The sequence below is a fragment of the Haemaphysalis longicornis genome, unplaced genomic scaffold (assembly GCF_048455015.1).
Source record: "Haemaphysalis longicornis isolate Haplotype H1 unplaced genomic scaffold, Haemaphysalis longicornis Haplotype H1 scaffold_2, whole genome shotgun sequence".
NCBI lineage: Eukaryota > Metazoa > Arthropoda > Arachnida > Ixodida > Ixodidae > Haemaphysalis > Haemaphysalis longicornis.
This window is the reverse complement of record NW_027526295.1, coordinates 17659321-17681320: the sequence shown is the minus strand read 5'-3', so window position 1 is coordinate 17681320 and position 22000 is coordinate 17659321. Positions and strand designations below refer to the sequence as shown.

Genomic DNA, 22000 nt, shown 5'->3' with positions numbered 1-22000 from the left:
AGGATTGACATCACGATGACGAGCAAATCTTAGCGCACAAGCGGCTTCGCTTGATAAAACTTAATGCACAGAGCCTGCGCAATAAACAAGAACAGCTTGAACACGTTCTGCTATCCTATGACCCTCACATAGCCGTCATTTCAGAGACCTGGTTGCACCCTGACGATCCAGATAGTTGTGTGTTTCCGCCTTCATATACGTGCTATCGTAAGGATCGTAAAACAAGGGGTGGTGGCACTGCAGTTCTTGTCAAAAGTGGTGTGCCGTCGTATCGATTGCCTAAGATTGATGTCTACCACGAGAGTGTGCTTTGCAAATGTGAATTTTTAGGAAACCAAATCATCGTCGTAGGTCTGTACAGACCGCCCAATGCTGAGCCAGATTTTTTGTTAAAACTTTACGACCAGCTAAACCAGTATCGTAACCAACTTCGTTTCATTGTTGGGGATTTCAATCTGCCATGTATCAAGAAACGCTAAAGTGCGGCCCCACAGACATGCCGAATGCTGAAATTTTGCTTGACATGCTCTTGGCGTTTAATCTGACTCAAACCGTTTTGCTTCCCACTCGGGTGACAAGCAGTACATCTTCGATTCTAGATCTCGTCTTGTGCTCCTCAACTATAACTAATATTACCACGGAAATTTGTGAGAGAATTTCAGATCATAAGTTGGTATACTTTACGTCATTACTCCCACGTCAATCCAACCCACCCCAATGCAAATCTATTATTATAAAGCAGTACACATGCGCAGATGATGAAAATATAACTAATTATCTCGAAGAAGCCAGTCTTTTGTTTGATGATAGTGATGACGTTAATACATTATGGACAAAGTTCACAGCTCAATGTAATTTCTGTATACAACATTTTATTCCAGATAACGTGAAAAAAGTTGGCAGGACGAATCCGTGGATAAATAGAGAAATAATTCATGTGAAGCGCAAATTAAAACGCTTGCGGAAACGTTCCAATGCTGTTCAAGCAGACATTTGTGATTTGCAGGCTACATTAAAGTCCAAATTAGCTGCTTCTAGGAATCACTACTTTAATGTGACACTCAATTGTTTTGTATCTGAAAGTCCCTCTAAATTTTGGCAATTTTTATCGAATAAGGGTGGCACGAGGCTTGATCAAATCGGCAAAGGTGATCGTGTACTTACTGATCCAAGAGAAATGGCTGAGGTGTTTAACTAGTATTTCCAAAGTGTGTTTTCAATGTCAGATCCTTTAAACGGTGGTGTTTGTGAAAATAGTGATTGTGGTGTCATTCGGGTTTCTTTGGAAGGTGTCACCGAATTGCTTTTGCGATTGGATCAGAAAAATCGACAGGCCCTGAGAATATCCCTTCCGCGTTTCTCAGACGTTACGCTACACAGTTAGCCAGGGCCCTTGTAGTCATTTTTCAGAAATCCATTTCATCTGGTGCGGTACCTGATGATTGGCGTATTGCACGTGTGACTCTTGTGTTTAAGAAGGGTAACCGTCTCAATTTTTGTGACTATCGGCCCATCTCTCTCACCTGTCATTGTTGTAAATTGCTGGAACATATTAACGCAAAATACCTCCATAACTTTCTTCAATCCCAAAAATATTCTCACTGAACACCAACATGGTTTCCGACGAGGCCTTTCTACTACTACGCAGTTATTAACTACAATTAATGAATTTGCGAAGGCTCTAGATGGTGGTAGACAGGTTGACGTTATCTTTTTTGACCTCTCGAAGGCATTCGATAAAGCTCCACATAAAAAATAATAAATAAACTGAAATCAATGGGCGTTCCTTCAGATATAACAAACTGGGTCACATCTTACCTACTAAACCGTAAACAGTATGTAGAGATTGAGGGATCGCGCTCGCGTTTTTTAGACGTTTTTTTCCGGAATACCGCAGGGGTCCGTACTCGGTCCCGATTTATTTAACATTTATATTAATGGTTTGGCTGAAGCAATAGATACCAGAGTATCAGTTAAACTGTTCGCAGACGAATGCATTCTTTTCAAAGTCATTAACTCAACGGCAGATCAACAAGTTTTAAACAGAAATATCGGTAACTTGGAAACTTGATGTTCTGAGTGGAACATGGTAATTAATCTAGAAAAACTGCTCATTTGTGTATCACCAACAAAATCAACAAGTTTCAATTCAAATATGATATAAAAGGGTCGCAGATTACACAAGTGGAAGAATATAAATATTTGGGTGCAACAATTACCTCAAGCCTCAACTGGACAACCCATATAGTAAATGCATGCTCTTCCGCACGTAAAAAACTACGGCTTCTAAAGCATCGATTACCTAATGCCCCCAGTTCCTTAAAGCTTAAAGCTTACAAACCAATGGTAAAACCGTCCTTGGAGTACGCCTCCGTAGTATGGGACCCTCACACAAAAAGCAATATACAAAAGATAGAAAAAATTCAGCGCCTGGCAGACCGTTTTATTTACAGTAGGTATAGACGCCGCGATTCCCCCTCTGCGATGTTGCAGTTGGCAAATCTTGAACCCCTTGAGAACAGACGACGAGCTGCTCGACTTAACTTACTCCGTCTAATATATTTTTCTAAACTAGAAGTAAAGCCAGAAAATTACATGGTAAAAGATTCTTCCCGGCCTTCCCGTCACAAACAGCTGCAGCATCAAGCCAATCTTCGCAAGAACTAATATATACAAACACTCTTTTTCCCGAAATCAATCACTGACTGGAACGTGTTGCCCCGAAATTCTACTCTTCTTTCCATTCCACCATAAAACGCGCCTTGTTTCCTGACTTTCGCAATACTTCTTTGATTTAACAACATATTGTGTGCCTAAGAGTGTGGTGATTTGCTTATGGGTTGTGTTGCAGTGGGTGTACTCAACCCTATGGAAACGAATAAAATTTGATGGTGATTTCCATGTATTTGTTATATTTGATGTATCCTAGTAACAATTTTGTTGTAACTTTGTTGTACCTTTGTTTTACCTTCGAACTTGCTGTACCTTTCCTGCTTGGACCTTAAATGGTTCGCAGTATATGATAAATAAAATAAATAAATAAGTAAATATCCTGCTGTACCGGTGTGCTTGTGAGTAAGGTATACTTGTTTTACAATGGAGGGTATGGCTGCTGTAGAAGTGAAGATATCGTTGGCGGTCAGTGGGCTTCCTGTACAATGTTGTTGAGACTCTCCCTTGGTCCAATATGAGCGTGAGATCCAAAATATTTGTGGTTTCAGTTGATATCCCATAGGTCAGTTTGATTGACGGATGCAGAGAGTTCATTTCTGAGATAAATTCCCAGAGGCTTACCTCATCATTATTCCAAATTAAGAAGATGTCATCGAGGAATCGTTTATAAAGGATAGGTTTTGGACAGCATTTTGCAATAAACTCTGGTTCTAATGACGCCATAGAGATATTGGCGTATGTAGGTGCCATTTTGGTACACATGGCTGTGCCGTTAATTTGGAGGTAGCTATTGTCGAATTCGAAGGGATTGTACTCAAGGACGAGGTGGAGGAGGGTTTTCAATGTTCCAGCGGTTACATCCAAGCAGAAATTAGAGTCACCGTAGCATGAGACTGCGCTAAGGATGCCATCAGAGTGAGGAATGTTAGTGTACAGGGACGTAACATCCATGGTGACGAGAAAACTGCCGGTTGGGACCTCGAGGCCCGAAACTCGCGGAGAGGCCTGTATCCTTTAAGTATGATGGGAACGTCTGGGGGATGTCTAATTAGGTGGTCAATGAAACTAGATATTTTTGTCTGTTGCCATTCCATTGCTGGATACAATGGGGCGACCGGGATTGTTTTCTTTGTGTATTTTAGGTAGGAGATAGAAACGCCCCGGCTTAGAATGTCGGGGTAGCATCGCTCCATACATCGGATCGGTTATTTTCTCATTACGCAGCAAGGACTTTAATGTATGGCCAGTTTCAGCTTCAAATTGCAATGTTGCGTCGTCTGTGAGCTTGCGGTAGAATGTCTCCTCAGCTAGCTGTCGCTGTCCCTCGTTTAGATAGTCAGTCTTGTTCATAATTACCACGGCCCCGCCTTTGTCTGCAGGTTTTATTACAATGGCAGTATCCTCACTCAGGCAGTTCAGTGCTTCACGCTCGTCCCTAGCGAGGTTGCCGCAGATGGGCAACCGTTTTTTTGAACTTTCTGATTATATTTTTTTGCACGGCCGAAATGTATAGATTCAAGTGCTTATCCCGTTGCTCGTTTGGTGTCCACATTTTGTCTGAGGGGGCTGGAAGTAATTTTTTGCTTTCAGTTGGACGCCCGTGAAAGCATTCCCGAAGGCGCAGGTTTCTTGCAAAGTTGTCCAGGTCCTGATATAGTTCCACTTCATTAACATTTCCCGATGAAAGACAGAATTTTAGGCCCTTTGACAGTAATTTGATTTCCGCTGGAGAGAGCTCTCTATCTTGAGATGTTCACAACGTTAGAATGCGAGTGTTTGCGCTCAGCGGGAGAGGGCTGTTTATTTGGGACGTTCAAAACGAGAGAGCACTTAAGGCTGTTTTTTGGGTGGCATATAGTCTCTAGTCCCCCACGGTCCTCCCCCTCGGCAACCACCACCATTCCCGCGAATCGAAATTTTGTCTCGTTCGCATTTTTTTTTGCCTTTTGGTTTTCCGCAATTTTGTGTTTTTTATCTTCGTATCTTTCCAGTTCAGATTGCTCCGGATTAAAGAGAATAGCTTTCTGGCGTTTTACGAGTGCAGCTGATCTGAGTTTCTCGGCCTTCCGACTGCTGTGCTTTGTAACCAATTTCGTCAGGCTCACAGCCGCGTCATTTAGGATCCTTTCCCACTCCTTTCTCTCGGTGCCACTAAACGTAGACATTGAAGGTGACAACCGGAGCTGAAGACCCTTTGGTGCTGAAATATTCTTCACGTAGGAATTTAGATAGGAGGCATGTGAGGTAAATCGTACTTTTTTTTCTACAGTTTTACGTAATGACAGGAATAATTTGGACCACTTCACGCCAGAGCGGACCCCACCTGAGCGCCGAGCTGTCAATTCCTCGCACCCGATGGCCCCGCCCGAGTCGCCTGGGCGTAGCTGAGTCGGCCGGCCGGCAGCGCTGCAGGCCAATCAGCCGCCGCAGCACCCGGCGTGGGGCGTAGCGGGGACCTTCGGCGAGCGCCGCCCACGATTTGGAAGCTCAATTCGTCTTTTTGTGGCTGTGGGAACCTCTGCGGCAGCACAGGAAAGTCCAAAAGCCCGTTGATGGCCGAGGTATCCGCACAATCTGAGGCGTAGACCTTTTTGCTCAGGGCAAAAACAGACGTTTCTGAGCGAACTACAGGCTGCTGGCCATGCGGCAACCCGTGCTGTAAGCTTTGTCCCTACATGGAGGCCACTAATGTTGCCCGTGCCACCAGGTCAACCTCTAATATGAAATCAAAGAAAGCCTCAACTGTTACACCCCTAATGTAATCTACAAACTCTGCTACCTTGTCTGTGAGGAGGAATATATTTGCCAAACAAAAACACCTTTCCGCAAAAGGTTTAACAATCACAAGTCACACGAGAAGGCCCTCCCCGACATTCCGCTGTCTAGGCATCTTCGACTCCCGGGTCACTCGTTTGCAAAAATACAGGCCGTCTTAATTCAGTCCGGCTTCCGCACCACATACGAGCGGGAACAAACAGAATCATTCTTTATACATAAATTTCGGACGTTTGCCGAAGGAATAAATGAGACCACAGGGAGATGGAGTTGCTTTCAAAACTGACGTAACCATTCTTAGATGTTTTGAGGGAGTACGAAACGAATGGTCATGCAATATTTTTTTTGCTCTTTTACACATCCCCTCCGCCCCTGAAGGGAGCCGCGTTGTGCCGGCATTTTTGAGACGAGTGGGACCGTGGGGGGAAGGGGGGGGGCGGGTCTGTCCGCGTGGCATCTGCCCCTCCGGCGGCGGTGACGTAATAAACCCTTTTCGGCCTGTGGTTCTTTACGAGGCGCAAATTGGTTTCTACGGAAACTTTCCGGACCATTTCACTCAGACAAACCCGTACGAGCCTCCGCGGACTGGGGACTGACTGACCTTTTTTTCAAAGCTTTCCACGAATGTTTCGTTTCCCTATAAGCTTCCTTCGGTCACCTTCGGGCCATGTGGCACATGTCTCTTTATAACGACGGTCTCAAACTGCCATTACAAATGCTGTTTTTCGTTCTTTTTTACCATTGATCACCAGTAGGCAGAGGTTGGCATGCTTCTCTGCCATCCAGAGCCTTTTCGTTCAGGCTTTCGAGCTTCGACTCTCCAAATGTTATCTCTCTCTCTCTCTCTCTCTCTCTCTCTCTCTCTCTCTCTCTCTCTCTCTCTCTCTCTCTCTCTCTCTCTCTCTTTTTCTGCAACCAGACGCAGCACGCCGTTTTTTTTTCTGTAGACGTACATTGGTTGAACTTTATGCGTCTGTGTTCTGTCTATCAAGTCGCAACTGTGCCTACTTCCCATTTACAGCTTCCCTCTCTCCCCTCCTTTTCTCTTCTTTTTTCCCAGCTTCGGAAGTATAGTTACGACATGTTATTGCTACTCTCCCGCTCTTTAGCTCTCCCCGAGAGTTCTCATTGGCGAGGGCGAAGAGAAAGGGAAGCCCTCGGGGGCAAAGTGTGTATACGCGTGTTTCTGCCCATTCTAAGATAACCCCCGAAGAAGAAAGGTCCACCTTTCAAATTTATTGGGAACAATAAAACCCTTGTTCACTGTTCTCCAAATGTCTCGCACACAAGTTATATATAGATAAGAGCCTAACCACACCCCTATGCCTCCTTTGGAGTTGTAGACTGCCGACCTATCTTTCTGTATTTCCTCAACGAGCCTCTCCTTTCCTTACTATATATATATATATATATATATATATATATATATATATATATATATATATATTGTGGTGACGTTTATTGACACCTGGGAAGGGTCACGTCGTCAAGTCAGGCAGAGTTCGAGCGGACGTAGGAAACCGGGGCTGAGGTTGGAGCTGTGCGAGGACACACTTCGTCTCCTTCCAAAAGCGCTGCATGGCACATAACCTTATCGGAAGTATGTCCACCAACAGGACATGACAGGACATAGCCACTGGAAAAGTGTCCATCTGCTAATGTTTAGGTTCTTCGCTACAATCACCCCCGGCGAGAAGAGGGAGCCATCCTGGCGACTCATGGTGACGACGGAACCAGCGGATCATAGTAGGGCTTGAGTCGCTGAACATGCACAGTCTCACGGCCGCGGCGCCGAAGATCCGATGAGGGCATAACTGGTTCGACGATATAATTCACTGGCGAAGTGCTTTTGATAACATGGTAAGGACCGTGGTATTTCGATGTAAGCTTCGGAGAGAGACCTGGAGTGGAACATGGCAACCAAAGCCAAACAAGGGAGCCGGGAGAGAAATCGCGTGGTGCACTGGACGCGTCATGGCGAGATTTATGTAGCTGCTGGTGTTCAGAAGTGAATGAACGAGCGAGCTGGCGGCATTCCTCAGCAAACTGCGAAATCTGGGAAATCGGTGTACACTCGGAGGGATCAGGGCGGTATGGAAGTACCGTGTCCAGCGTGCAGGTTGGCTCCCGTCCGTAGAGGAGGAAGAACGGGGAAAATCTGGTAGTCGACTGCGTCGCGGTATTGTACGCGTACGTGATGAACGGAAGGACCTGATCCCAGTTTAAATGGTCTGATGAAATATACATAGACAGCATGTCTCCCAGAGTGCGGTTGAATCGTTCGGTTAGGCCATTGGTTTGCGGATGGTACGCTGTGGTAGTGCGGTGAACGATGTTACACTCGGCCAAGAGCGATTTGATAACGTCCGATAAAAATACGCGACCTCTGTCACTCAGCAGCTCTCGGAGCGCTCCGTGTCGAAGGATGAAACGACGGAGGAGGAAAGACGCCACGTCCCGGGCTGTGGCTGCTGAAAGGGCTGCTGTCTCAGCGTATCGCGTGAGATGATCTACCGCAACGATAATCCAGCGGTGCTATCTGGAGGTGCACGGCAACGGCCCGTAGAGGTCGATACCCACTCTATCGAAGGGGCGGGCAGGGCACGGCAGAGGCTGGAGTTCGCTCGTTGTTGATCGCGGGGGAGACTTACGGCGCTGGCAGTCTGTGCAGGAACGAACATATTTTGTGACGAAGGTGTACATGCCTCGCCAGTAAAAGCGAAGGCGAAGTCTTCGGTATGTCTTCAGGACACCTCCGTGGGCACACTGCGCGTCACCGTGGAACGAAGAACAGATGTGCACGCGTAAATGACGAGGGATGACCAGGAGCCATTTGTGACCTTCGGACGAATAGTTTCGGCGGTGAAGGAGTTGGTCACGGACAGAGAAATGGGCAGCTTGGCGACGGAGAGAGCGAGGTGCGGCTGCTGACGATGGACGGGACAAAAATTCCACAATGGAAGCGATCCACGGATCCTTTCGCTGTTCAGCAGCCATGTCGGTGATATCAAGGGGGCAGAGTGCACTCCACAGAAGATAAATCTTCAGCGTCGGATGGTAGAGGAGACCTAGAAAGGGCATCTGCGTCTGTGTGCTTGCGGCCGGACCGGTATACCACTCGTATGTCATGCTCTTGCAGCCGGAGGGCCCATCGACCGAGGCGGCTAGACGGATCCTTTAGCGACGAGATCCAACAAAGGGCGTGGTGGCCCGTCACCACGTCGAATGGGCGCCCGTAGAGGTACGGGCGAAATTTCGTAATAGCCCAAACGATCGCTAAGCATTCCTTTTCGGTCACGGAGTAGTTGACTTCGGCTTTTGTAAGGGTACGGCTGGCGTAAGCGACGACGTACTCCTCGAATCCGGTCTTGCGTTGTGCGAGTACTGCGCCCAGGCCCACACCGCTGGCATCGGTATGGATTTCCGAGGGAGCGCTGGGATCAAAATGTCGCAGTACCGGTGGGGAAACAAGAAGGCGGCGCAACATATTGAAGGCGTCCTCGCAGGCGGGTGACCAATCGCCGACCTCGTTGTTACCACCGAGGAGCTTCGTCAAAGGCGCAATGATGGTGGCGAAATTGCGAACAAAGCGCCGGAAGTAAGAGCAAAGTCCTATAAAGCTGCGAAGTTGTTTCATTGTCGTCGGTTTGGGAAATTCCGCCACGGCGCGAAGTTTTGCTGGGTCAGGAAGGACACCATCTTTTGACACTACGTGGCCTAGAATAGTAAGTTTTCGAGCTGCAAAGCGGCATTTCTTCAAGTTTAACTGCAGGCCGGCTGTGACAAGGCAGGTTAACACTTGTTCGAGGCGGGTAAGATGCGTCGCAAAATCAGGGGAAAACACGACTATGTCATCTAAGTAACAGAAGCATGTTTTCCACTTCAGGCCGCGCAATATGTTGTCCATCATCCTTTCAAAGGTTGCTGGCGCATTGCAAAGCCCCAAGGGCATGACGTTGAATTCGTACAGCCCGTCAGGTGTGACAAAGGCGGTTTTGAGACGATCCGCTTCTGCCATAAGAATTTGCCAATAGCCGGACCGTAAATCCAGAGAAGAGAAGAACTCGGCTCCTTGCAAGCAATCGAGGGCGTCATCTATGCGAGGAAGCGGATAGACGTCTTTCCGCGTGATCTTGTTTAGACGCCGGTAGTCCACGCAGAAGCGAATTGAGCCATCTTTTTTCGTCACAAGTACTACGGGAGAGGCCCAGGGGCTTGTCGAAGGGCGTACAACGTCGCGCTTGAGCATGTCCGCGACGTGCTCATCAATGACTTGGCGCTCAGTGGGCGACACACGGTATGGCCGCTGTCTGAGGGGTGCGTGGGAACCGGTGTCAATAGGGTGCGAAACACTGGATGCCCGGCCCAATTCGACGCGTTGGGCATCGAAAGAGTCTCGGAAACGATGCAGAAGGGCCAGAAGCTCGTCTCGTTGCACAGGAGCTAAAGCGTCGTCGAGGGAACGTAAAAAGACATCGGAGTCACAGTTCACACTAGGCCCAAGCGCGGCGAGGTGCAGTGATGCAGCGTTCTCGGATGCGTCGACGATGAGATGATCGTCAACTGGCTCGACGTGGCCAAGACATTCACTGCGAAGCAATGTGGCGGGGCATGACGACGGGTTTGAAACGAGGATTGTACCGAGACCAGAGCGACTTTCAAGGACCGCGAAAGGTAGCGGCAAACATTTCCGGGCGCTGAAGAGTGGCGACGGCGTAAAGAAAACGGTGGTGTCCGACAGACAGTCACAAGACACGGAAACAAGCGCTGAGGTGCCGGGAGGAATATCGGTATCATCGGCGGCAATCAATTTGGCGGGACGTTCGGGGATAGCGATGTCGTCAAACGGGAAAAGTTCAACCTCAGCGCGAGCACATTGAATGATCGCGTGATGTCGGGACAAAAAGTCCCAACCGAGGATGATACCGTGCGAACAGGAGGCCAAAACGATGAACTGGATGATATAGACATTTTGCTGGATTGTAACTCGGGCGGTGCACGTGGCCAATGGTTTCACGTCTTGAGCATTCGCGGTCCGGAGGGTGAGGCCAGAAAGCGGAGTGGTGACTTTCCTCAAGGAACGACAGACTTTCACGTATTACAGACACAGCGGCACCAGTATCGATAAGAGCGCAAGCGAAAACACCTTCTACGGTAACGTCAATCACATTGTTAGGCGAAAACGAAGGACTTGGGTAGTTCGACGTGGCCGCAGTTGTTGCCTCCGGAACTGCGGCCGCTAGTTTCCCTCAGCTGCGGGGTTGGCACGTGGGCGCATCGGGGAAACGGAGCGGCGACGCGGAGAAAAGGAACGGCGGCTTGAAGGCGTCGAGGTCGACTGGTCGGCTGAGTACGAAGGTGGGGTTGCGCTAGAAGTAGCGGGAGCGAAAAGTGGTGGAAATCCATAGGCTGGGAACTGGCAGGCGTCAACCGGAGATTGGGGTCGACGGCGACATAAACGTGCCACATGTCCCGGAAGTCGACAAGCGAAGCAGATTGGGCGGTTGTCGGGGGTGCGCTATGGATTCGGGGTCCGAGGCGCCATTCGAGGATACGGCGCTGCTGTCTGCTCCGCGGGACATACAAAGGAAGGGAATGGTGCCAGCGGCGGTCTTGTGGCGACGGAAGCGTAGGTGAGTGGGTCTTCGACGTATTGTTCAATAGGCGACACGACAGGAGGTGCGACCGACGCGGCCACTGGTGAAATGGTGGATGCCGGCGCAACTGACGGCTGGCGTACGGCAGGGATCGTCTCGGCAACACGCTCTCGGATCACCCGTTGGACCGAGTGAGGCAACGTGGAAGGGGGCTGTGGAGCGCAGGGAAGCAGGGACAGCTGACGCGAAACCTCTTCTCGCACGAACTGCTCGATATGAGGTAGAAGAGCCGAGAGGTCAGGAGAAGCAGCCAATGCCGACAGCGACCCACGTTGCGGTTCTTCCCGCGAAGGGCGTTGGCGGGTGAAAATGCGCTGCTTGCGGAGCTCGTCATAGCTCTGACACCAGTTCACGACGTCGCTAATAGTCTGCGGGTTTTTATTCAGTAGCATTTCAAACGCATCATCCTCAATGCCCTTGAGAATGTGTTTGTCCTTAGACTGACTTTATACGCACGACGTCGTGTAGTCTGGCGGGAGCCATTATACGCACGACGCGACTATAGCGCCAACGCGGCAGTTGCTGAAAACTGAAAGCGCCCTCATATAACGGGTTGGCGGGTTCCCTAAGCCCCTTGGCGGCTTCGACGGAGGCGGCATGACATTCGAAGTTGGGGCACGATTTAGTTGCTTTAGCGATTTCGATCCCGCCATTGAGAATTTCAGCTCCGGAACAACTCCTTTTTCGTAGTGAAAGCTACAAAAACAGTGGACGTCGTTCATTCGCGGCTAAGTGTACGACTTGAACGACTGCAAAAGAAACTGAAGTACACAAACGCGACAACAGACTCTGACATCACGATAACAGAATCGGACAATAGACTAGGAAATCGCCGTGAGTTATTATTTTCCGAACGATCGGTGCAGTTTGTTGTTGAGTGTCGCGGTTGGTCGCGTGACTGTTACGTTACACACTGATACTTCTACGCATGCCGTTTTGTTTTAGCGTCCGGAATAAACTGCTTCTTTCTGTTTCTTGCGTGTCGGCGTCGTATCGTCGAGGGGGGTCAGGCTCGCGAACCCTTCGCACATGAAGGAAGTTCCTTCGCACATGAAGGAAGTTCCTTCGCGACGTATACATAAACCAAGCAGTTCTTGGAACGTTCAGTGCACATTTGGTTTCTAACTTTTAGTGTACGTCAATGGCTAATGCCCAAAGCAAACATGAAAGCTGTTATCATTGCTCCACACATGTGGATGTGCTTGAAATGAAATGTCGTGGGTATTCATTTCGAAATGGTGAAAATTGGCTTGCATGTGGCCACTGAAATCCGTTTAAGAACAAAATGAATTGGGGGTGCATCTGACTTCGTTTTTTAATAATTTGTTGCAACTGTATTTGAACCTGTAACTTTCTTAATGCGCATGAGTAGAACAATTTGCCGCATTGTTTAAGCTATCGGTCAACGTAATCCTCCATATACGTGATAATTCTAAATGTAGGACAGGTGCTTCCACCCCGCAGTAATAATTCGGAGGCTGGTTAAGAGCACCGCCATCCGTTAGGGTTCGATGCGATCGCAACCCGAGCGCTTCTCAACTGCATTGACTATGCAGATTTTAAGCCGAGATAAAAAATGCGTGAAAATTATAACCTAGGTTATTTTTAGGTAGCTGAACGTTATTCAAGAGCCCCAAATTTCCCATCGGTCGGTCTGTCAAGGACGTAATGTGACACAGAGCATGTTAAATAAGTCGCATAGCTGCAATCGTAGGTGAAATAAATGCATTATCCGGTTCTATGTCGTGCTTTGTATCCATAACATCAGCTGTGATTTTTTTTATTGCGATACGGAGCGCAAAAGCTAATCGAAAACCCATTTCGAGGAGCGTTGTACGGTTGTCATTTGAACCATCGGCTTCGCGACCCATGATGCGACGGAAAAGGGCGATAGAGACGCTTGGAAACAGCGCGGCGCCGGTTGCTTTGGCTGCCGCGTTGGCGCGTCACTCACGTCGTGCGTATAGTGGCTTCCGCCAGACCACACGACGTCGTGCGTATAAAGTCAGTCTTGATCTTATCGCTTTCGGCCATAGCTGGATTTGCACGCCTGCAGAGGTCGACGACGTCCTCTATGTAGCTCGTAAATGTTTCACCGGCTTGCTGCGCTCGCTCACGCAGCTGCTGCTCGGCCTGGAGTTTGCGAAGTGCCGGTCGGCCGAAAACTTTCGTAAATTCAGCTTTGAAGTCTGGCCAAGTAGTGAAGGTAGATCCGTTGTTGTTAAACCACGTCTCAGCCAGCACCGTAAAATAGAATCCGACGTTATTGAGCTTCATCGTGTCATCCCATTTATTATAGGTGCTCACCCGTTCGAAGATTGAAAGCCAGTCTTCCGCATCACGGTCATCGGAGCCGTTAAAGAAAGGCGGGTCTCGTTGCCGGAGCGTACCGGAACAGACGATGGGCTGCTGGGGTGTAGGCGGCATGTCGTCGCTGACCGGGAGTCTTCTGCTTCGCAATTCCAGGCTGTCAGTTCTTGCGGGGATCGCAACCTCCACCAAAAATGTGGTGACGTTTATTGACACCTGGGAACGGTCACGTCGTCAAGTCAGGCAAAGTTCGAGCGGACGTAGGAAACCGGGGCTGAGGTTCGAGCTGTGCGAGGACACACTTCGTCTCCTTCCAAAAGCGTTGCATGGCACATAACCTTATCGGAAGATTGTCCACCAACAGGACATGACAGGACATAGCCACTGAAAAAGTGTCCATCTGCTAATGTTCAGGTTCTTCGCTACAATATATATATAAGTACCTCGCGTTGCCGCCGAACTCTTTTGTGTTGACTGAAGAGGTCAGCCCTGCTGGCGGCAGTATTTGCTACGCCAGATGGGGATGTGTATAATGAAGTGAGGTGAATGTGGGAGGTTGTGGAAAGAACAGTGAGACACAGAGAGAAAACTTTTATTTTGCAAAGAGTGGGTGAAATTTTCCTACAAACGGGTCCTTCCGTCCAGGGCTATGGCCTCTTCCGCTCAACAAAATATAATAGAAGCCCAAACCCTCGTTTGGTATTTCAAGATGTACAAGAATCACCAAAATCGCTAGGAGCCGTCGTAAACCACCTCCTTAAATGCGGCGTCATCGCGCTCTACGCTCGGAACTGCATGCAACTAAAACAAGACACAACATGAAGAAAGTACCGCTAAACGTTTACCAAACATTACGGTACCGTTCAACTTATGCCTTCTGTTCCATAAATTATTGAGGGTTCTGACCTACTGACGTTGAAATTGCACCCACCGTATTCACTATGAAGTTTTCCACTTCATCTTCATTGCCGGTGTAAAAGAAAACTGGGCCGCCGTCGTGGTCCCAGTACTGATCCGCCACCATGTATCGAATCTCGAAGGTCTTGTTGTTGTGGAAGGCGAAGTGGTCCAGCTGAAAAGGAGTGCACAGCAGGGAAAATTAATGGCACATTGGGATGACTCAATTTCCCGCTGCGGGTTGAAGGGGGCAAAGCCGAGCTCGTTTTAGCAGCAGCAGCAGCAGTTGCGTTGGCGTGAGCTACTCGTAACCATCAGCTTGACGTTAGGTTGGTCCTCGTTTATTTCCCGCTTTGTAGGCACTATGCTGCGCCGAAACTGCTGCTGATTGCGTTTCTAGCGCTGCTTAGCGCAGCCCATTCAGTAGTTTGTTTATACAGATTGTTTCCTTAACGTAAACATGCTCACAACTTCTCAGTCGGAAAAGGAGCTCGATTCGGTCATTATAGCTTCTGATTTTCATAATGCCATCACGAAGCCAACACGGATTACCGAGGAAAGTGTGTCTTTCATAGACGTCTTCATCACAAACTGCAACACGCAGCTAGTGCTGGCAGACACTATTTACACGGACATTAGTGATCACTTTGCGATATTTAAGCTGGTTTCGAAGTGCAGTCACCATTCCTGAAATGTTGCACAAGTTACACATGTTCAACCAATCACAAATTCACAGCTTCAATCCTTTCGTACCGCTGTGAGCAACGAAACCAGGGATAACGTTTACAAATCGGGAACTAGTGATGCCGCCTACAGAAGCTTTATTGACACGTTTAAAAGAAGTTATGACGCCAATTTTTCATTCAAAGAAATGCACAAACCTAAAAAAGCTCGAAAGCCATGGCTTAGCTCTGAACTATTAAAAATGGTTACACATAAAAACAAGTTGTATGCAGATTTTATAAAAAGAAGGAATCCCGAGATACTCAGAGAATTTAAAGTTTACCGAAACAAGCTTACATCCAAATTCAAAGCAGCTAAAAACTACTACTTTATCAACATGTTTTCAGAGAATAATATGCAACGCTCAGATGTTGTTTGGAAGAAGTTAAATTCTCTGTTGCACCCTAATGCATCCGCAACCATTCCTGATAACTTTGTACACGAGGGACGGGAATTGCAAGGTAGCTCACTGGCTACTGCCTTCAACCGATACTTTATCCAGCAGGGTCAGGTTGACAATAATGATGGAAGAAGTTCTTTGCCTGGCTACGATTCTTCATTGCGTGCAAGTAGCACCGAAAAATCACTGTTTCTTACACCTACTGATTGCGCAGAGGTTTTCTCGTGCATTAGTAAATCTAGATATTTAAAAGGCTTCCAGATCGAACCTGTTAAGTATGTGCTGGACATTTTATGCCCCGTGATTACCCACATCTATAATTTAATCCTCTGTTCTGGTGTGTTCCCCAAAGACATGCAAATTGGACGTGTAACGCCAATTTTCAAACATGGGGACAAGAACACTCTAAACAATTACAGGCCCATTTTCATATTGCCGATATTTTCGAAAGGAATTGAAAAAATACTTCATTTTAGGCTGTTATCGTACTTAAATAAGCATAACTTACTACACGACTTCCAACACGGCTTTCGAAAACACCGATCAACGGAGACGGCTTTACTACAACACAAAGAAATAACAATCGAATCATTCACAAACAAAAAAATTATTGCAGGCATCTATATTGATTTCTCTAAGGCTTTCGATCTCATTAATTCTCATAATATTCTACTGTTCAAAATCTACAAATATGGGATCAGAGGAATCCCGCATGTTCTGTTTGAATCGTACTTGTCTCATAGTAAAAAAAATAGTAAAATCAGTTAAAGATAATGGTGATGGCTGGTGTATAGGGCCAGATTTGATTATGCGTGATATGAAATGAGGTTTAAAAACTTAACGTCAGACAAATACTCAAACACACGTTTCACAGAAACACTGGCATCGTCACCTAGAAACAGCGATGGATGTAGTGGGATATGTTGTCTGTAGAGTTCTCTGAAGTGTTTGTGTCGTGTTGTGTGAAGTGCCTTGCATGTGATTAGTATGTGCACTACGGATAGGGCCTCTCCGCACCTGCTGCAAAGAGGTCTTGGAGATGCAGTAAGAAGGTGCGAGTGCGTTGCATGTGTGTGCCCTATCCGTAATCTGGCCAAGGCGACTTCAGAGTACCTATTGCGTGTGTCGGTGGTGTATGGTCCCAAGTGAGGTTTTATTACGTGTAACTTGTTGTCTGTTTGTTCACTCCAGTGTGTTTGCCAGGTTTTGCGAAGTTGTTGTCTGATGTGTGGTTTCATGTCGGTGTAGGGTAATGTGGTTATGTCTACTGCATTCAAGAGTGTAGCAGCAGCAGCCATTCGGTCTGCTGCTTCGTTACCGGCTATACCACAGTGGCCAGGGACCCAACAAAGAGCCAGTTCAAATTTGCGTACATACACAGACATACTACCCTTGACGATCAGATTGACAACGTGGTTTTTCGAAGGCATTGTTGACGACAGTGCCCGCACAACACTGAGGGAATCTGTATAGATAATAGATTGTGGGATGTGACTTTGAAGTATATGATTGACAACAAGAAGTACACCGTAAGCCTCTGCCGTAAAGATACTAGTATGACTATTCAGAGTTCTAGTGACACTAAGGCCGGGCCCATGCGCCGCGCAGGACACAGAGGTGGCAGTTCTAGAAGCGTCCGTATAAAATTCAGAACACTCATACTTCTGCTGCAAATGCAAGAAATGCTGCAGAATTGCACATGTGGAATCTCGGTTTTTATCTACATATGTGAAAGATGTGTCGCATGATACAGGGCGGAGATGCCATGGTGCTATAAAATCCGTTAGAGAACTTTGGATTGTATCTAAAAAGGAGACAGCAAGCTCTGGCGCTTCCTCTCTAACTCTGTAAGAGAAGGGCGCAGAGAAAGATGGTCGATTTAAAAGGAGTTCAGTCATGGAGGTATCATGAAAAACTGATTTAAAAGGATGGTGAGGCATGGATGAAATTTTAAAAGCATAAAGGAGATATGTGTATGCTCGCTGACGTTGTAGGTTCCATTTGTTGCACTCCACATAGAGGCTTTCGACCGGGCTAGTGTGGAAGGCGCCACACGCCAGGCGGAGCCCGAGATGGAGCACTGGGTCCAGCATTTTGAGGGATGTTTTACTTGCTGACCCATAAAAAACGCTACCATAGTCCAATCGTGATCCTATCAAGCTGGTAGAAACACGTAAAAGAAGTTTGTCAGAAGGCAGTTGCAACGAAGGCAGTTTCAAGGAAGCCTTGGAGAAATCCACAATAATTCCAAGAAATAATTTTTGACCTTCAAAAGCTGCAAGATTGAATTTGTTTTGGCTCTCAAGAGCAAGTTTGCCGTGCTGTGGGTGCATGAGAGAGAGGGTTGGGTCACGTGACCGCAGGTGGGGACATGTGTAGGATTGATTGGTTCTTGTGGCCAATCAATAGTTCATATTAATCTTTATTTTTATGTCTACAGTTCGTTTATGTATATATATATATATATATTTGCTGTGTTTCTGTCATTTCATTAAGAATCTGCCTCAGTTCTATGCCTGTACCATCGACCATCACCGGCTGTGAAAATTATTTACTTGCTCCCCCCCTTATGTAATACTCCGAAAGGGGACTTTAAGGGTATCATCATCATCATAAATTATGATGATGATGATGATGATGATGATGATGAAACTTGTTTTCAGAACTCCGCACTGGGATTTTGCTAATGAATCCTATTTATCCCCAGAAAAGGTATGTCTAGAATGCCAAAGTTTTCGCAATACTATAGATATAAAACAAGAAAACGTGACGCAAAGTAGACGTGGACGAAGACGACAAGGTGGTAGTGGTGCCAAAAGATGTGGCTCATACCCACTCCGGGGGATTGGCCAGGAAAGGGGCGCTCACAGAGAGGAATTATAAAGTAATTAAAGAAACACATTTAAGGAATGAAATAAAACAGTCGTTTAGGGGGAAATATAAACAAAAAAAACTGCCCAAACATGAGACGTTGCTTCAGGAAGTGTTGACACCGACATAAAAATAACGAAAATTAAAGGAAAGAAAACATGAAAACTATGTAGAGAAATAAAAGAAAAAAGGGAAGTTGGTCAAGGAGAGGCAGTGGGTACGACAGCTATCTGTCTTACCTCGTCTTCTTAATCCAGGCCACGTTTTCCCCTTTTATAAGTATGTCATCATGATCATCATCATCATCATCACCAGCCTATCTACGCCTACTGCAGGGTCAAGGCCTCTCCCATTTTTCTCCAATTGCATCGGTCCTGTGCCAACTGTGACCAATTTACCCCCGCAAACTTCTTGATCTCATCTGCCCACCTAACTTTCTGCCGCCCCCTGCAACGCTTGCCTTCTCTAGGGATCCACTCTGTTACCCTTAATAACCAGCGATTATCTTGCCTTCGCATTACATGCCCTGCCCACGTCCATTTATTTTTCTTAATTTCTACTAATATATCTTTAACACCAGTTTGCTCCCTGACCCACTGCGCTCTCTTCTAGTCACTTAATGTTACACCTATCATTTTCCGCTCCATTGCCCGCTGAGTCGTTCTCAATTTAAGTTGAACCCTCTTAGTGAGCATCCAGGTTTCTGCCCCGTAGGTGAGTACCGGAAAGATGCAGCTGTCATACACTTTCTTCTTCAGCGACAATAATAGGCTACTATTCATTACCTGAGAATGTCTGCCATACGCACCCCACCCCATTCTGATCCTTTTAATTATCTCTGCCTCATGGTTGGGATCTGGGGTCACAACTTGGCCTAAGTAGATATATTCGCTTACCACTTCCACTGCCTCGCCACCTATCTCAAACTGCTGTGCTGTCCCGAGGTTATTGATCATTACTTTAGTTTTTTGCATATTAATTTTCAGGCCCACGGTTCTACTCTGTTCGCCAGTGCAGAAAGCATGCTTTGCAATTCGTCCCCCGAGTTACTTAGCAAGGCAACGTCATCAGCAAATCTGAGGTTACTGAGGTATTCTCCATTAACCCTTACTCCCACCTGTTCCCAATCCAACGTTCTGAATACTTCTTGTAAGCATGCTGTGAATAACATTGGAGAGATTGCGTCTCCTTGTCTGACACCCTTCCTTATAGGTATTTTACTGCTCTCCCTATGGAGGATGATGGTAGCTGTAGACCCATTGTAGATATCCTCTAGTATTCTTACATAATTCTCATCTACCCCCTGGTTCCGTAATGCCTGAATGACTGCTAGGGTTTCGACCCAGTCAAATGCTTCCTCATAATCTTTGAAGGCTATATATAGGGGTTCAGCATACTCAGCGCACTTCTCTATCACCTGATTGATCGTGTGAATATGGTCCTTTGTTGAATAACCTTTACGGAACCCTGCTTGTTCTTTAGGTTGAATGAAATCTAAGGTTGTTGAGATTCGGTTAGCGATTACTTTGATAAATACCTTGTAGACGACTGACAGTAAGCTGATCGGCCTGTAATTTTTGAAGTCCTTCATGTCGCCTATCTTATGGATTAGGATGATGTTCATGTTCTTCCAAGATTCCGGTACCATTGCGGTCATTAGGCATAGCGTATACAGGTCTGCCAGTTTTTCAAGTACAATTTCTCCGCCATCCTTCAAGAGGTCTGCTGTTATCTGATCCTCACCAGGTGTTTTGCCCCCTTTCATTTCTTTCAAGGCCTTCCTTACTTCTTTGGTCGTTACTGGAGGGATGTCTATCTCCTCTGAACTACTGTCTCGTTAGGCATTATCCTGTATGTCCCTGCTATTGTACAGATCCCTATGGAACTCCTCGGCCACTGTGACTATTTTATCCCTATTTGTGATGACATTGCCTTGCTTATCCTTAAGTGCATGCATCTGATTTTTCCCCACGCCAAGACGTCTCTTCACTGCTTTCAGGCTACCTCCGTTCTTTACAGCGTATTCGATCCTCTCCATATTATACTTCCGTATGTCAGCTGTCTTGCGCTTATTGATTAACTTCTAGAGCTGGGCTAGTTAGTTCTGTTCGGTCAGCTGCGGTGGAGATTCTCATGGTTTGCCGTTTCCTGATTAGATCTTTCGTCTCCTGTGAAAGTTTACCAGTATCCTGTCTAGCCATAGTGCCCCCGACTACTACTGCACACTCCGCGATGATGCGTGTAAGGTTGTCGCTGGCTTCCTGTGTCGTAAGCTCGGCTTCCTCGTTAAGGGCGGAATATCGGTTCTGCAGCGCGATCCTGAATTCTTCTAATTTATGTCTTACTGTTAGCCCATTTATCGGCTTCTTTCGTACTAGCTTGTTGCGATCCCTCCTTAAATCTAGCCTAATTCGGGATCTTACCATACGGTGGTCACTACACCTTACCCTTCCGAGCTCTTCCACATCCTGCACGACGCCAGGGTTATCGCATAATATGAGGTCTATTTCATTTTTGTGCTCCCCATTCGGGCTACTCCAGGTCCACTTCCGACTCTCCCGTTTACAGAAGAACGTATTCATTATGCGTAGGTTATTCCGTTCTGCAAACTCAACTAGTAGGTCCCCCCTACTATTTCTACAGCCCAGACCATAGTTCCCAACTGCCTTGTCTCCAGCCTGATTCTTGCCTACTTTAGCATTGAAGTCCCCCATAATTACGTTATACTGTGTTTTTACTTTAGCCATTGCCGATTCCACATCTTCATAGAAGCGTTCCACTACTTGGTCGTCGTGGCTGGATGTGGGCGCGTAGCCCAGCACCACCTTGAGCTTGTACCTCTTATTGAGCCTAATTACAAGACCTGCTGCCCTTTCGTTAATGCTATAATTCGTCGATGTTGCCAGCTATGCTCTTATTGACTAGAAGTCCCAATCCCTGTTCTCTCCTGTCCTCTAGACCACGGTAACATAGGACGTGTCCATTTTTCAGCACCGTAAATGCTTCGCCTGCCCTCCGAAGCTCACTAAGCCCTATTACATCCCATTTAATGCCCTCTAATTCCTCGAACAACACCTCCAGACTTGCTTCGCTAGATAAGGTTCGCGCGTTAAACGTTGCCAAGTTCAGATTCCATTGGCGGCCTGTCCGGATCCAGGGATTCTTAGCACCCTCTGCTGCGTCACAAGTCTGACCGCCGCCGTGGTCAGTTGCTTCGCAGCCGCTGGGGACTGAGGGCCTAGGGTTAATTGGCGTATTCATGGGAGGTTGTGGCCGTTACTACACCAGGGTGGCCAGTCCTGCTCTGGTGAGGGAGTGCATTACCGGCAATGGTCACCGGGGTCAGGCCGCACACCAAGCCCCTTTGTGCAATTCCATCAATACGAGGATTTTTTTTAATCCGGTGGGAATTGTCCGACACCGGGATTCGAACCACGGTCCTTCTGCACGCGAGGCGGGTGTTCTACCTCTACACCATCGCTGCTTCTTATGCATGTATAAGTATGTATGTACCAATTAAGTCGTATTACTGTAGAAAAAATGGTAAAAGGCGTGTGTGCCACGATTATTTTTGTCACCTTATTATATAAAACGACAGCATTTTCCCCTCTTTGCTATCTGAAGCAAAGAGGGGAAAGTTGCGCTAGAAAAACTAATTTAAAATGCGTGCATTTCTGGAGCAGTAATAATGTTC

At 47.0% G+C, this 22000-nt stretch overlaps 1 protein-coding gene across 1 annotated transcript in view; it reads right to left on the bottom strand.

The window, feature by feature from the left end:
* LOC144168778 (lysosomal Pro-X carboxypeptidase-like) overlaps window positions 1–22000 on the bottom strand; it is a 209815-nt gene that overhangs the window by 115275 nt on the left and 72540 nt on the right. Inside the window, exon 2 of the mRNA XM_077697743.1 lies at window positions 14347–14487. Coding sequence (XP_077553869.1) covers window positions 14347–14487 — 141 coding nt within the window. The remainder of the gene's footprint in view (window positions 1–14346; window positions 14488–22000) is intronic.